The sequence below is a fragment of the Pipra filicauda genome, unplaced genomic scaffold (assembly GCF_003945595.2).
Source record: "Pipra filicauda isolate LSUMZ 115617 unplaced genomic scaffold, ASM394559v2 scaffold333_size800053_pilon, whole genome shotgun sequence".
Taxonomy (NCBI): Eukaryota; Metazoa; Chordata; class Aves; order Passeriformes; family Pipridae; genus Pipra; species Pipra filicauda.
Genome location: NW_024104458.1, coordinates 236,416 through 252,456, shown reverse-complemented (window position 1 = coordinate 252,456; position 16,041 = coordinate 236,416). Strand labels below are relative to the sequence as shown.

The 16,041-nt window shown below is 49.3% G+C and overlaps 1 protein-coding gene across 10 annotated transcripts in view; it reads left to right on the top strand.

The window, feature by feature from the left end:
* ZNF618 (zinc finger protein 618) overlaps nucleotides 1-15,487 on the top strand; it is a 167,156-nt gene extending 151,669 nt beyond the window's left edge. For all 10 annotated transcript variants that reach the window (XM_027727101.2, XM_027727098.2, XM_027727095.2 and 7 more), the window contains 2 exons: nucleotides 4,799-4,900; nucleotides 6,404-15,487. In XM_027727101.2, coding sequence (XP_027582902.1) covers nucleotides 4,799-4,900; nucleotides 6,404-7,917 — 1,616 coding nt within the window. In that variant the 3' untranslated portion in view covers nucleotides 7,918-15,487. The remainder of the gene's footprint in view (nucleotides 1-4,798; nucleotides 4,901-6,403) is intronic.
* The last annotated feature ends 554 nt before the right edge of the window (nucleotides 15,488-16,041 follow it).

Genomic DNA, 16,041 nt, shown 5'->3' with positions numbered 1-16,041 from the left:
GCAGAGCCTTTGTCCACACAAGTCCAGTCCTGTGCTTGTGTCTCCTGGAGTTCTGCAAAGGACTGAAATTCTCAGAAGAAGAATTTGCATTTCAGCAGTTGTGTTCATTTCCCTCACAGCTTCCTACAAAAGAAAATTCTGAGGAATCATTCCAGTACTTTGTTTCTAAGTCACTGGGTTTTTTTTCTGTCTTGTTACATAGGAGATGATTTTAAAATTTCAAAGCCAGAGCTCTTTCAAAGACAGCATTCAGCACATTAAAAAATGCAGAAACGGGAGATTTTTTTATATTGGCAGATTTTTTTCTTTTTTTTTTCCTCTTCAATAAAAATTCAGGGGAATTAACACAGGTTTAAAAACAATTAAATGCCCTTTGACAGACCTGTGGTCTCCAACAAACAGCTGCTCTGTTGAGATGCAGATTTGATGCAGGCCCTGAGGAGAGTGGCAAGAGGGGACAAGTGGTTTGAGAAAAAGAGTATTTTCCATTCTGTAACAATAATTCTAATGAAAGTTCTTTCTTGGTCTGTGGTTTATCTGGAGTCCTAATTTTAACAGTGCTCCTAGAGTTCTTCATCCATGAGGTTCCTCTATCCAATTCAGTTCCTGTTGGCAAATGGTAATGCAGGCTTTCGGTGTGTTCAGCAGCTGATTTATTTATCATCTATATAAGGTTACAAAGAGACTTTTAGAGTGATTTGTTTGGAGAAGGCATGAGTTTTGGTTTCTGTGAGAGCATGAGCTGGTTCCTGTGCAGTGCTGGGACTCTTGTGATACCCCAGGGAGCAGTGGAGCTCCACTCAGGGCTGCCGTCACCCTGTGGTGTTGGGGTCTGTACTTGCTACTTCTCCATGGCAGTTTCTGCTGCCTCCACACTGTGTCCTGACCATCCTGTTCCTTGCTCTGGACTCTGGCACTGAAATGCAGCATTTTGAGTTTCAGCTCTTGGTGGCACTGAGTAGTGGAGCTGCAGAGGAGAGACCAAGCTGAGGGAGAATGGCAGCTCACAGGCAGGGTGTGAGCTGTTGGGAATCTTAATCCAGTGCTGCTGGCAGCTTCCTCCTTCTCTCTTCTTTACAAGTGACCCATGGGGAGGGCTCCAGGGAAGGTGCTGAGGCCCTGGCACAGGTTGCCCAGAGAAGCTGTGGCTGCCCCATCCCTGGAAGTGTCCAAGGCCAGGTTGGACGGGGCTTGGAGCAACCTGGGCTAGTGGAAGGTGTCCCTGCCCATGGCAGGGGGTGGAACAGAATGATCTTTAAGTCCCTTCCAATCTAAACCAGTCTGTGGTTCTGTGATTGTTCACCTGGGTTGCTCTGGGCACAGAACAGGGCTGGAGGGATTGGGTGTGTCTGTGATCTGACTCCTGTACAGTTGTATCCTGCAGAGCTGTATGAATGGGTAAATCCCTTCTCCCCAGCTCAAGATTACTCTTGTTAAACTATTTTCTCATCTCTCCCTACTCTGTTTGCAAGTCCCTGTCTTCTGCTTGGCTGCTTCTTCCCAAGTGTCTCACCAGTACAGTGACAGTGAGCCTGTCCCTGTCTTCTTCGAGTGGCTGTCCCCTTTAGGAGGCTGTCCCATGTGAAGGCCACCGTCCCCTCCTGTGGCATCTCTGTGTGTGTTGCTTGGCAGCCCTGTGCTCACACCTCTTCCTCTGGAGGGGGCAGCAGCCTTTCCCCCCCGAGGGCAGCCAGGGCCGTGGGTGCAGGACGTGCTGCTGTGGGATGAGGGCAAAGCAAAGTGGAGAGACGTGAAAACTACACCCAGCACTGATGGGTGTCCAGCTCTGGGTGTTGCACATGAGCAGAGCACCGTGGGGGCCACACAGAGCTTGAGTTACTCTGGCAGAGGTTTGTTGCCTTCTGCTCTGACAGGAGGTTGGAACCAGGTGGGGGTCGGTGTCTTCCCCCAGGTAACTTGAGGACATGGTTTAGTGTAGTGGTGACCATGGTGGTGGTGCTGGGCTGATGTTCGGATTTGATGACCTTAATGGTCTTTTCCAACTTAAACGATTCCATGATTCTGTGATTCTATTATTTCCATATCCAAGAGCAGGTTGGCCCAACATCTCTGAAGTCTGGGAGTGCAGGGACCTTGCAGGGGTCAGCAGAACTGGTGGCTCAGGATCCACGGACTGGGGACACTGACACAGGGGCAGTTTAGCCCAGTCCATATGTCTGGCCCAAGGAATATTTCATTATGGGGATACAGGGATACAAGAAACCTGTATGGGTCAAATATTCCCTCAGTTAATGTGTTCAGGAGCCCAGTTTGGCTTGTCGTGTGTGATGCAAAGGGCTGATCTCTTCCAACTGACTGTGCTGCCTCCCCTGAACCCCTCACGAGGGACTGAGGCCAGGGAACGTGCTGCTGGCCTGCAGGAGAAAACCAGGGACACAGAGTCATTCGGAGGGCTGAGTGTGGAGGCTGGAAGGTAATAAGGAGAGATTATAGCTCCATAAAGCAGCTACACAGTGAGGAGAAGCAATTAGAATGTAAATTGGGTGCTGAAAGGCAGAAATAGAACAGCAGAACACCAGGCAGAGGAATTTGTTCTGTAATTACACTGTACAATATACAGCTTTGACTCCCTTTAGAGTACTTTGTTCAGGTCGAGTGCTGCCATATAATGCCCTTCCGACAATCTAGGCCTGAAAAAATAAAAGGACGACTAGGCTGAACCTGGATTAAAGGATTGGAGGCATGAAGAGAAATTAAAGAACCATGATCTGTGTAGTTCACAGACTGCCTGATAAGGAAGATGAGACTGAAATGCATAAATCTCATTAATGCCGTACTGAATGCCAGCAGATATTTGTATATAATAAATCCCCTATTGTTAGGAAATAGATAAAAAGAGTTATGGTGAGGAAATACAGAGGGTTTCTACCCCTACCTATCCTCACCAAGGCAAGGAAGGCCTGAACCATGAAGTTACCTACCAAAGTTAGTAGGCAATGTCCAGCATTTTCCTTATCCCACCCACAGATGCTTGGATTTGAGGGCACTGGTGTCATTAGCTCAAGAGCAATTAGTCTGGGCAGATGCTGGGGGAAAGGTGGTGTGTCATGCTGGTCACTGGAGCGCCTCCTGCTTTTCATATCTCTTCCACACCTGCAAACACCAACTTGTGGCTGCAGTCTGAGTATGGCAGTGCTCCCCAGGTACCCACCATGGCCAGGGAATTCCCTGGGCACACACAGACCTCGAGGCAGTCCTCGAGTCAGCCCTGGTCCTGTCATGTCCTGGATTGCTCTTAGGTATTGATCCAGCCTGTGCCAGTGCAGTGCCCAGCCCCACTGGTGGCTGTGCAGCCTGTGGCTGTTGATGTGCAGGTCTGTGAATGTCAGAGCTGCTCAGAGGAGAGGACTTGCCTGTAAGGAGGAGAGCACTGGAGCTTCATTGCATCACTGCTGGTCTCCCTTCTCTCCCAGGTTGGTGGCACACATGGAGAAGAGCAGCTCTGCCCTCTCTTGAGTGTCCTGATGGACAGAGCAGCCTGGCTGCAGAGCTGTGTGTGCTCCAGGCCCTGCTCGAGCTCGTGCTCTGCTGTCGGAGCACGGGGCAGAGTCACTGCACTGAGTGCTGGTGTGTCCAGGCCAGCCTGGACCCCCTGAGTAATCAGTGCAGAAGTCAGTGACTCCAGTGAGTTCACACCAATGACCTTACAGTACAAGAGGCTCTAGTTCTGCCTGGGGGAATGAGAGGCTCTTGTGAGTCTTGTTTTTGCATCACTGAGTGTAAAAGGCCACTTTGAAGAGGGATGTGTCTAACAGATGTCCAAAATTAGGTGAGACAAGTCCAGCTGTGGTGAAAAAAGGACCTGTTCTGTTTTCTTTGTGTTTAATTCCATCCTTCTGTTCAGCCTGGTCATCAGTCTCTCCATCTTTCTGCTGCTTCTTCCATCTCATTTCTTTGTGCACTTCAGTGTTGCTTCACAGCCTATTTCAGATCACCATTTCAGACTGAAGCATACTAAGAACTAGAAAATTTCCTCTAGAGGGTGGGGAGAAGTTCTTGGGGCACAGGAAAGGAAAAAACATGGATATAATGGAGAATTTACTGATCTTGCCTGCATTTCCTTGAAAGATCCCATCAGATTGACAGCCAAAGCGTTTGGCCCAGTTCCGTACACAGAAATGGGAACACAAAGTCTCTGGGGGCAGTTGGTGTCTTTGCAGCCTTGGGTGGGATGATCTTTGGTCACACTCCAGACTCTTGGTTATTTGGCTTTGTATTTGCAGTCCGAGGATACTGGCCCACTCTCTTCAGGGGAGGAAACCAGATATAAAGATTATAATGAGATCCTGAGATCCGGAGGGGTTGAGCACAGCTTGAAAAACCAAGTGCTTCACAGGAGAGAAAAGGGCAGCTGCCTGCAGTGCAGGAAGAGGCAATAAGGGAAAAGAAGGATCAATGTCTGTTTTACCTCCTGTCATTTTGGAAGCAAGAAAATTAAACAAGTCAGGCTGCACAGGGAACTTCCATTCCTCTTGGGATGCAGCTTCAGCTCATGAGAAGACATTTCTCAAGGTGTGCTGATGCACAGAAAAAGCCATTGCAGATACATTTGGGGAGGTGGCAGGTTGTGAGTCCAAAGACAGTTTCAAGGTTTCTGAGGGTGCTGTACCAGCTCACTGAAAACTGTCTAAGAACTACAGAGAGTGTAGTAGCTTATTTTCACCTTAGTTAAGGGAATCCTAAGGAACTGCTGAGCACATGGATAGTTTCCTGTTCTTTGTGCTTTAAGCATTTATCATCTTGTGCTTCTAACCCTTGCCTGTCTCTTGCCCCACAGCTGACAATGAGAACAACATTGCCTCCAGCCAGCCCAGGTCACCTCTCCCTGTGGTTGAAGAGAAGTGGAAACCACAGCTCCAAAGAAATAATGCCAACAACAGTACGTAGCACCTTCACTCCTCATCCTGGGCTTACCTGTCCCGTTACAACAGTGACTCAGAGGGTGCAGCACTGATGGGTACTGCACAAGGCCCTAGTCCTCACTGAACTGCTCTTGATTTCATCCATAATTCACGTCCTGCCTGGCAGAGCAGAGCACCCCTTCCTGTTACAGGAGCACTCGTGTGCACAAAGAACCCTGGGAGGTGGTTGAGAAGGTTTGTGAGGAAGATGCGTTTGGGAACCCCTGGAAGAAATTAACTTCTGATCCAAGGTCAGACTTCCCAACCTGGAGTTAAAAAACTAATCTAGTCATCCTGGCATGACATAGGCATAACATGTCAGTCCCTGTGCTGGCAGACAGCTGCTCTGTGGCTTTGTCCAGAGCTCCTCCCATGGCCTCCCACGACGGGAAAAGGGAAAATACAGCCCAGGGAAATCAGTTCCAAAGCATTTGAGCTGAGCAGCCAGGGGAAAAGGGGGATACAAAACTGTGGTGCTTTTTTTGTTCTGGTATGGCCAAAAATGACATTAATATTGTCTGAAATCAGGGTTGATGAAGATCAGGGAAGAAATGGGAACTTGGGCTTCAGCACTGTTTGAGATGGTGGAAAATGTTGGATGCTTCACTGGAGCAATTGCTCTTAAAATAACAGTCTCAAAGAAGAGAACCAACTCCCAACAGTGGAAAGGTGTTCTCCTGTGGAGCCAGGCTGGGAGAGCTGGGGGGGTTCACCTGGAGAAGAGAAGGCTCCAGGGAGACCTGAGAGCCCCTTCCAGTGCCTAAAGAGGCTCCAGGAGAGCTGAAGAGGGACCTGGGACAAGGGGCCTGGAGGGACAGGACAAAGGGGAGTGGCTTCCCACTGCCAGAGGACAGGGTGAGATGGGATGTTGGGGAGAAATTGTTCCGCGTGAGGGTGGGGAGGCCCTGGCACAGGTTGCCCAGAGAAGCTGTGGCTGCCCCATCCCTGGAAGTGTCCAAGGCCAGGTTGGACAGGGCTTGGAGCAACCTGGGCTAGTGGAAGGTGTCCCTGCCCATAGCAGGTGGTTGGAACAAGATGGTCTTTAAGGTCCCTTCCAATCCAAACCAGTCTGTGATACTACGATTCTATGTCCATTTTTCCATCTGGGCTAAGCTGTGACCATCAGCCTGTAGACATGAATAGCAAACATGATTATAACTTACCTAGGCAGTTCCTCAGTGAGCAGCACAGAGGTGCCATCAGGTGAGGCACTGGATTGGAAGTAGTGTGGGCTCTGTCTGTCCCCACACCAGGGACACCATGCAGATAAGCATCTTGCTGCTCTGAGCAAGAGCTTGTCCCTCGAGGTTCCTTGTCCAGAAACCGTGGGGGAAAAAAATCCAGGGTTGGAGGTGTCTCTTCCATCATCTGGGCATGTTCCACCTCTTTGGGGTCTCTGAGGATTGTTTTGTGAGTTCCTCCTCTCCAGTTGCAGAGGAGCTCATGCAGTGCTTTCTTGCCTCGCTTGTGTTTCCCTGCAGCGTCCGCGAGCGGCTCCATGGGGAACAGCGCGATCCCGGAGAAGGAGCGGCAGAACATCGCCGAGAGGCTGCTGCGGGTGATGTGCACTGACCTCGGGGTGCTGAGCGTGGTGAGCGGGAAGGAGTTCATCAAGCTGGCACAGACCCTGGTGGACAGTGGGGCTCGCTATGGTGCCTTCTCTGTCACCGAGATCCTGGGCAATTTCAACACACTGGCTCTGAAGCATTTGCCTCGGATGTACAACCAGGTGAAGGTGAAGGTCACCTGCGCCCTGGGCAGCAACGCCTGCCTGGGCATCGGGGTCACCTGCCACTCGCAGAGCGTTGGCCCCGACTCCTGCTACATCCTGACCGCCTACCAGGTGGAGGGCAACCACATCAAGAGTTACGTCCTGGGAATTAAGGGTGTAGACATTCGAGACAATGGTGATTTTATCCACCACTGGGTGCAGAATGTGCTGTCGGAGTTTGTCATGTCGGAGATCAGGACGGTGTATGTCACAGACTGCAAAGTCAACTCCTCGGCGTTCTCCAAGGCGGGCATGTGCCTGCGCTGCTCGGCCTGTGCCTTGAACTCGGTGGTACAGAGTGTGCTCAACAAGAGAACACTACAGGCTCGCAATATGCACGAGGTGATCGAGCTCCTGAATGTCTGTGAAGATCTGGCGGGATCCACAGGCCTCTCGAAGGAGACCTTTGGCTCCTTGGAAGAGACCTCCCCCCCGCCCTGCTGGAACTCGGTCACCGACTCCCTCCTGCTCGTCCACGAGCGCTACGAGCAGATCTGCGAGTTCTACAGCAGGGCCAAGAAGATGAACCTCATCCAAAACCTGAACAAGCACCTGCTCAGCAACCTGGCAGCCATCCTGGCTCCGGTGAAACAGGCCGTGATCGAGCTGAGCAACGAGAGCCGGCCCACCCTGCAGCTGGTCCTGCCCACCTACGTCAAACTGGAGAAACTGTTCACTTCCAAAGCTAACGATGCTGGCGTGGTCAGCAAACTCTGCCACCTCTTCTTGGAGGCGCTGAAGGAGAACTTCAAAGTTCATTCGGCACACAAGGTAGCCATGATCTTAGACCCTCAGCAGAAGCTGCGGCCCGTCCCGCCGTACCAGCACGAAGAGATCATTGGCAAGGTCTGTGAGTTGATCAATGAGGTGAAAGAGTCCTGGGCAGAAGAAACAGAATTTGAACCTTCAACCAAGAAGCCTCGTGCAGCAGGGGAAGCCACAGCAGCTCAGGAAGAAGATTGGTTCGGGAAAAATGAAGTCTATGATTATTTGCAAGAACCTCTCTTCCAGGCCACCCCTGACCTGTTTCAGTACTGGTCGTGTGTTACCCAAAAGCATACAAAACTAGCCAAGCTGGCCTTTTGGCTCTTAGCAGTGCCTGCTGTGGGTGCCAGGAGCGAATGTGTAAATATGTGTGAGCAGGCTCTCTTGATCAAAAGGAGACGGCTACTCAGTCCAGAAGACATGAACAAACTCATGTTTTTGAAGTCCAACATGCTTTAAGACTGTCTGTTAATTAAAACAAAACTCTAAAACACTGTTCCAAACAAAGAAAAAGAATTTTAAGTTCTAAACACTGTGGACCTCATTATGAATGCCCCTGGAAACCAAGTGCTTTTTTATATATATATAAAAATATAAATATATATAAAATTAAGTTTGAAAGGAAAGCTGAGCATGGGAGAGAGACAGCCCTCTGCCAGGAACGTGCTCCTTTCCATAGATAGTGTGTGGACTTGACAGACTTTCTAATGTTTTCAAGTGGGCAGACGAATGGGAGGCTGATGTTCTAAAGTCTTCAGGCAGCTGAGATCTAAAGTGACTTGAAGTTTCTTTTGTTTCTCCTCCACCCCACCTTTCCTCTTGTCCCCTGGGCCATCTTACCATGGATAATCAGACTCCATTGAACAGACCAGTTCTGCACTGGACTTTGCTCCTTTGAATAACTGTACACCTTGAGGGCACTTGGCTGAGGCCTTCCTGGCACCTGGTGCACGTATCAGGGCAGCTGTGTTCTACCAACACTGGGACCTTTAGAAATCAGGGAAGGGAGACTTGAAGGTTTTTGGGTTTTAATTTTATTTTTATCCTTTCCATATATGCTTTTTTCCAAAAAACCAAAAGTTACTCTTCTGCCTCCACTCCCAGTTTTGAGTTTAATGTGGTAGCTAGTGATTATAAGTTTGATTTCAAACTAAGAGAAATGGTTTATGGCAGAAAATGTCTGTAATTGTAAAGTTTCTTGGCTTTATTTTTCTACAGCAGAACTTCTTTTCTGAACTCCTGGTGTTAATTAGCTTTTCTGTGAATTTTGTGCATCAGGCATTCTCAGACTTGTTCTAGAGTAGCCCATTTGCAATTAAATAGTATCCTTATGGGAACCACAGCAGTTGTTTATATAGAAAAGCCTAGAAACCAGGAAAAGTAAGCGGTGACAGCACAGATGGCTGTGGGCCACTAGTGAGCTTGTCAGGTCTGCCAGAGAACTGTTTTACCTGAACTTTTTTGTTTAAAAGTGTCTCAGTTACACACAAACCAACCTTCCCAATGCCAAGGACAAACCAAGGTGTATGATTTTTCAGGGGAACAAAGCTCATCAGTTTTGTCAAACTGGGGTTTGAAGGAAGCTTAGAGAAGTGCATGGGCTCAAAGATCCTTCTGAATGTAAGTGCTCCTGATTGAGTGCAAAGAATATCTTCCCATTTTTATTTGGAATGGTTTCCTCTAGGGGCACGAATGTCTTTTTGATACCTACAGTGCATTACACTACTTGTTCTGTTGCTGACTCGTTCTAGCTGGGAAGGCCACGGGCCCTGAAACGTTCCCACGTCCTGGCTCAGCCCAAATGCAATTGGAGATGATCATAACCCAGAGCCATCTCAGTCACTCTGCTGTCCCCCAGGGCCAGTGCTCTGTGGTGTTTCCTGCCCACAGGCACAGCTCCTGCATCTCTGTCAGGTTTGGTGCCTCTTGGACAATTCCCAGCCTCTGGTGCCAAACTGTTTTTCACCACTGAGAATGATATCCTGGAGGAGAATGGAAGCCAATTGTGATTTTTTCAGTAGTCTCTCCTGCTTTCAGGAGCTGCAGTCCCAGTGCACGGGAGGGTCAGGAGGAGGGACTGGCTCAGCTGGAGCCCCTCAGCAGCACGAGGTGTTTGCTGGTGGCTGACAACGCAGGGGGGAAGATTGGGGGGCCTCTTTGACGTGCTGCTGTTGACCAGATGTTAAACCAAGATCCCACCTGCCCATCTCTGGCTGTAAGAGAAGTTGCATGTTCCAAGACATGAGAAATAGCAAACCAAATCTCTCAGGCTTTGTGTGCAGATGCCCTGAGCCTCTCAGGCACTGACACGTGCACTGGCACGGGACTCAGGGACACAGTTCGGGTGCTGGAATCTTTCCCAGCCCAGGGTCACTGAGGATAGCTCTTGGCACCCAGCTGTCTTCCATTGGCTTGAGTCTGGGTTGACCTCTTGGCACTGTTACTGGCATCAGGGCAAAACCAGGTGTCTCCTAAATGTTAAGTCTTGCCTGTGGACATCACACAGCCTGCCACCCCCCTGCCAGCTGCGGGTGAAGAGGACCTGCCAAGGCAAAGGCACTTGGGCATCTGATTTCCCTGGCAGTGGCTAATGGAGGTGTTGGTTATAGGGCCACCTTTTCTTCTTGCTGGTTTTCTTTTCTCCTCTGCAACTCCTGCCTGCCCAGCCACCAGCTGGGCCCGTGGTGACACAGCTCTTGGGACTTGCGTGGCAGGAGAAGCCTGTTTGAGACAAAAATGAAGTGTCAAACAGAAGCCCTGAGTGAGATTCGTGCCACTGACAGTGAGCTGTGTGAGCTGCTGGGCCCACAGGTACCTGACAGCATGAAAACTTGTCTAGAGGATGATTCCAAAGCAGAATTAGCTTTGGAGGCACGGAGTGTGTACCACACAGCTCATCTGGTGGCACAAGGACCAGGATTTGTAGTTATTTCTCCTAATGGCATGTTACACCTTTTTATGTGGTTCATCAGAGACCCTGAGAGCTCCCAGGCTCTTTGATGCTCAGGGGAATGTGCAAAGTCCTTATATTCCTTTGGAAAGGCAGTTCCAGCCCCCAGCACTCCTTTGCAAGGGACAGATGGATGACTTCAGTGGGATTTGCCAGCTGGGGCTCATTGTACTCTCTATCTGTGAGGCCTTGAGGGTGGGAAGCAGGCAAGGCAGAGTTAGCATGGGTGTAAAGCCCTGGTGTTGAGAATTGGGTAAATTGCAGTCCTCTGTGCCCAGCATATGGAGCAGGACCATGGCTGCACAGCCACCCTGACCTCCCAGCCCTCTCTCCTTTCCCTCCTCACACTGTGGTTTTGGCACCAGGTCTGGAGTGTTCTTGCTGTGCTGACCAAAGAGAGGGATGGACTGGCCCTCTCCCCCATCCCAATAACTGTCCTCTCCAAGGCAACTTGGGCTGTTTGCACTAATGATGGATGTTAAGCAAACATGCCGTGATGTCGGGTAGATGCCATTCTCCCAAAGACTAAAAGTCTCAACTTAGCTGAAAAAGCAAGATGAGACCTAAGACCTGAATTGGAGCAATCTCCTCCAGAACTCAGACTAAGAAGCTGTAGCTTTTCATGACTCCTAAGCGTTTTGGTTACTGGGTGTTCAGCTCAGAGGAGCTGTTCATGCTGTGTCTGCTCCCAGGCTCCCTTCTGTCTGGTACTAGACTTAATTAAAAGCAGAGAAATACATCTGTAGCACAGGTATTTACCCTAAATGCCAAGCTTTTGCTTCTGTTCCCCCTTCCATCTTCAAGGCTTGGATTCACATTCTAGGGAGCAAAAATACTTTACCAAGGTCTGAGTTCTGGAAGCTCTTCTTTACCAGGTTGCTCCAATGCAAACTGCCCTGTTCCTGCTCTGTGATGCCTCAGGGTGTGGAGCAGCACATGCTGTAGGGAGCACTTCCCATCCTGGGCTGGGAGGCTGCAGAGGAGAGAGCTGTCATGAGGTTCTGCCCCCTTTGAGCTGGAGAAGTCCCCAGAATTGGGATCATCCTCTGGTAGGTCATGTTGGGATTTTACCTTCTGCTTCTTGGTTTCCTTCACTCACACTAGAGAAATGTGTTGGGATACGGAAATGGGGGGGCATCCAGGCAGTCACGTGTTCCTGCTGCTGACTCTGGGCCTGACCTTACAGACTTCTCTTTCTGACTTCCCAGTTGGCTTTGGGAGGGTTCTGACCTTCAGGCTGGGGGACAAGCACCAGCAGGTGAACTGTCAGAGTGAAGGGCCTTCCAGTCCTGTCTGAAGATCCTTGTTACTAGAAAACAGAGAGTGGGATATAGAGGCAGAGCTCTTCAGGAGGTTGTTTCTGTGTGAGTGCAGCAGCCAGAGGGCTGTGGAGCCCAGATTTGTTTCCTGATCTGTCCCCTCCCCATGTCTCCAGGAGCAGGCAGTAGTTGTGGTCTGACCTGCAGGATAGGCTTGGTGTCTTGCACCCGGGTCAGGTTCAGGTGGAAGTGAACTTTCTTTTCTGTCCAGTCTCTCTGTCTGTGCTGAGGAAACTGCTTTGGGTGTATTTGAACTAGTGAATCTGGAAAACTTCCTGTGAAAGCCAACGGTGGGCTCAGGTTTTGTCTAATTCAGTTGTTCATTCATTGCTGTTTAAACCAGTTTAATCTTGAGCTAAACTGGTTTGAGCACCCACACAAACCACCTGCACTGGTTAATCTGTGCTTGCTGGGCAGAGAACACGTCCAGCAGCAGCTCAGGGAGTCATGACCTTTATGTGAATTTTGCAAATGAATTTGCAGCAGATACTCTCAAAGCTTGGGAATGACTGAAAATAGCAGGGAGATACTTCTGGAAATGGCTTGAGCTCTAGAGGTGAGCTCGGCTGGTGCTAATAATGCCAAGGTCACAGGTTTGATCCCCGTACAGACCATTCACTTAAGAGTTTGACTCGACGATCCTGGTGGGTTGCTTCCAACTCAGAACTTTCTGTGATTCTAAATGGTGGTGGTGGAGTTCACAGTGTTCAGTGAGATGGCTCAGGGGGTGGGATGGTTTTTCTCCAACTGTCTGCAGTAACCCAGTTTAGCACAATTACCACAAATTTTGTTTTGGTGGCTGAATCTGCTCAGCTTCACCCAGTCTGAGGGGCCAGTTCCACTCTGGACCCTGCAGCAGCCCATGGTGGACACCGGAGCAGGGACATCCTGCTGCTCTAGGAGCACCAAGTTGCTGATGAATCAAACAACACTAAAAGAGCAGGGCTGGGAGTGCCGCTCTGTGCTAAGGAAAGGCTTGGATCTCTCATGGCTCCTCTCTGGCTGAGGGAGAGACAAGGAGCTCCTGTGAGCATTCCCACAGGAAAGGACTAGTTACGCCCTATGGAGTAGTTAGGAATAAAGGGATAAAAATAAAAAGACACTAAAGACAGATTCATGGAAACCTCTTCAGGGAGAAGAAATCTATTCACCTGGGAGGAGTTTCCTAGGGGAATGCTTTTTGAGCTTTGTCATTGAAAGCAAGGCTGCACAGCTCCTGGAGTTCACTCCGTGGGGCACGAGGCTGCTCTGGACCTTGCTGAGAGAAAAGGGACTGGATGTAGGGGTGGGAAAAGCCAGTCCTGCCCAGAAGAACCAGGAGGGTACACAGAGCATCTTCCTCCCCACTCTCCCATTCCTCAGCAGCACCAAACCCTTCCCAGCACTGCAGTATATCCATCAGCCAGGTTCCAACAAGGAGGGAGTTGGCTGAGGAAAAAACACCAGTTGAGGAGCCCTTGCACTGCCGAGGTGGAGAATCAGGCTGGGGGACAGTGTTCAATGTTTTGCTGCTTCTGCTGTGCATTTTCTGTGCTACACAATGGTCTGGAATCTGTGGGATCCATTGAGAACGCCCAGAACCATGGGCTGAGCCCCAGTGTCCCATTTCAGGTATCTCTGAAGCTGTCACTCTGTAGCAATAAGATCTCCCTGTTCCCGGTATGTGGGACCTGTCCCCGTGCCACAGGTCACCATCTTCTTGGGGCTTCTGAAGTGCCACTGAGCAAACAGTAAAGCCCAGCCCAGCTCTGCTGGAACAGCCCTCAGGCCTGGGGGAGAGTCTGCCTACGCTAGGCCAGAAATGGTGAACCAATGACAGTGGGTTGCCCTGAAATTTAATTTTATCTACTGAATGTTTGTGTGATTTCCGTTTCATTTCAGTTCTAGTTTGGCTGGTTAGTTGTGTTTTTACTCCTGCTGTTACAGAGTCCTTTGTTTATAACTTGAGGGAGTTTTGCTCGCATATACAATGGTTTATCCATAGACCCTTGGGGTTTCCTGATCCGTAGGCAGCTGAGTTGGAATTTTTTAGAGTATCTTCTAAAATGAAGCTCTAAATGGTTCATTGATGCACAAGATCAGCCAGTGACTGGCAGGATTTGACTGGCAGGATTTTCTTCTCCCGTCGCTGTGGCATCACTGACAGTGGGACCCGGGTGAGCAGTGCAGCCTTAACGATGGGTATATTTTAGGGTGGAGTTGATGACCACAGGCATGTCCAACCCTTGCTTTTTGCAACCAAAGTTCCTTAAAAAGACGCTGCCAGCCTCATCAGCCTTGAATCCTTGTTCCCATCTCTTGGGGGTTCTGGTGGTGGTCTCTGCAGTGTCTGTGCATAGGGTGGGATTCTTTTTTCCAGGGGGCTGTGGCTTGGGAGAAGGGAATATTTTCCCCTTGCTGTCTATGGAGAAGGATCTTTCCACTCAAGGAAGGAGGCATGTATTCTGGAAGGAGCAACAGTCTGTTTTCCATGGTCCCTTGAAACTTAGTGGGACTTTAACATTATTTTCTTTAATTCTTTAAAAGGAAAACTGGTAGTGGATGAACTGAACCCTTGGTGGCAGGTGACAGGTCCAGGAGTAGCACACACCACCCAGGCCGTGATGATCGTGGTCCACGCCGTAGCCAGACAGTGTCATGGTGACAAACCCAACCGTGGGAGATCCCTGTTTGCAGCCAGTCTGAAAGGAGAAGCTGTTCCTCGCCCGTACGTCCGTTTTCCCAAACCTCCTCTGGAGGGGCTCAATTCTTGTTGTTTCATCAAGCAAAGATTAACTTCTCCTGTCCCTCTCGCCCTCCCTCCCTCAGTAACTCGTGTGCATTTCCCTCCTTTCTGTAGATGCAGATGTTCTAGGCAATACCACAGACGCGCCCGCGGCCCCGCCCGCGAGCGCACTCATGTCATCTTAAAAAATACAAAAAAAAATATACAAAAAATATACAAAAAATATCTTTTTTAGGCCAGAGTTTTCTACAGGTATTAATGAATATTTTTCTTAATCCTTATAAGTTTTATGTGTTTAATATTTCTTAATACCGGTAGCATTAATTTATACTTTTGTAGCAACACAATATTTTTATAAACCGCCACCGCTGGCTTTGTCTTCATAACGGGAAACGTGCGGGCAGCTGGCCCCGCGCTGTACCATGTACTGTATTTAAAAGGTTATCTAATGTCACACTTGCTGTGTTAATAAACAAAACAAAACCTGTTTGAAGTCTCATGTATTGTTGGTGTGGATCAAATGACTCACTAGAGAGCAATATTGCACGGGGTTGAGTTGCTGATTTTCATTGTGATATACGAACGCTTGAGGCCAACTCAAGTTCTGAGGTTGTTTTTTTTCTTTTTAGGATTTTGTTTTGGTTTTGGTTTGGTTTTTTTTTTTTTTTTTTACAGCTAAATGAATTCAGTGCTGTTTGAAACTTAGACTGACGTCAAATGAAAAGGATTATTATAGAAAAAAAATCAAGGTGTTTAAATGTTGCTGTTTTTACAAGTCTGTTGCTGTCTGAATGGAAATATTCCACAGGAGAGAAGGAATAGTTCCACTTAGCTTCCAAAGGGGCCGAGCGCTCCAGGCCAGAGCTCGGTTATTTGGAAATACCTTAGAGACATGTTTCTGCAACATTCTTTTCAGAGTTGATGCCAAGGCAGAAGACAAACTGTAACTGTAAGAAAGCATCCGTTGCTTGAGGATTTTCATGTCAGTGTTGTATTTATGGTTTTACAATAAAACAACCTTTAGGAAAAAGAAAAGTGTCCGAGCCTTTCTATTTTTCAAGCACGTGATTGGGACATTCCCCAGGGCTGATGTCCTGCTGTGAGGAGGGAGAACATCCATGGAAGTGACCTGGATCCCAGCAGTGGTCTCTGGTGGATCTCATGGAATCGTGGAATGGTTTAGGTGGGAAGGGACCTGAAAGATCATTTCATTCCACATCCCCTGCCATGGGCAGGGACACCTTCCACTAGCCCAGGTTGCTCCAAGCCCAGTCCAACCTGGCCTTGGACACTCCCAGGGATGGGGCAGCCACAGCTTCTCTGGGCAACCTGGGCCAGGGCCTCACCACTCTTACAGGGAACAATTTCTCCCCAGTATCCCATCTAACCCTGCCCTCTAGCAGTGGGAAGCCATATGAACTTGGCATCCAGAGAACTCCACACTAGGCACCACGTGCCTGAGGCACCCAGCGCTCCCCAAAGCACTTCCTGGAGCATCCCTTCAGTTCCCAGTGCCATGAGCTGCTCCTCCCTCACCGAGGAGAGGTTTGTTTGTAGCAGGAAGGGCCCTAAACCCCAAGGGCAGCTGG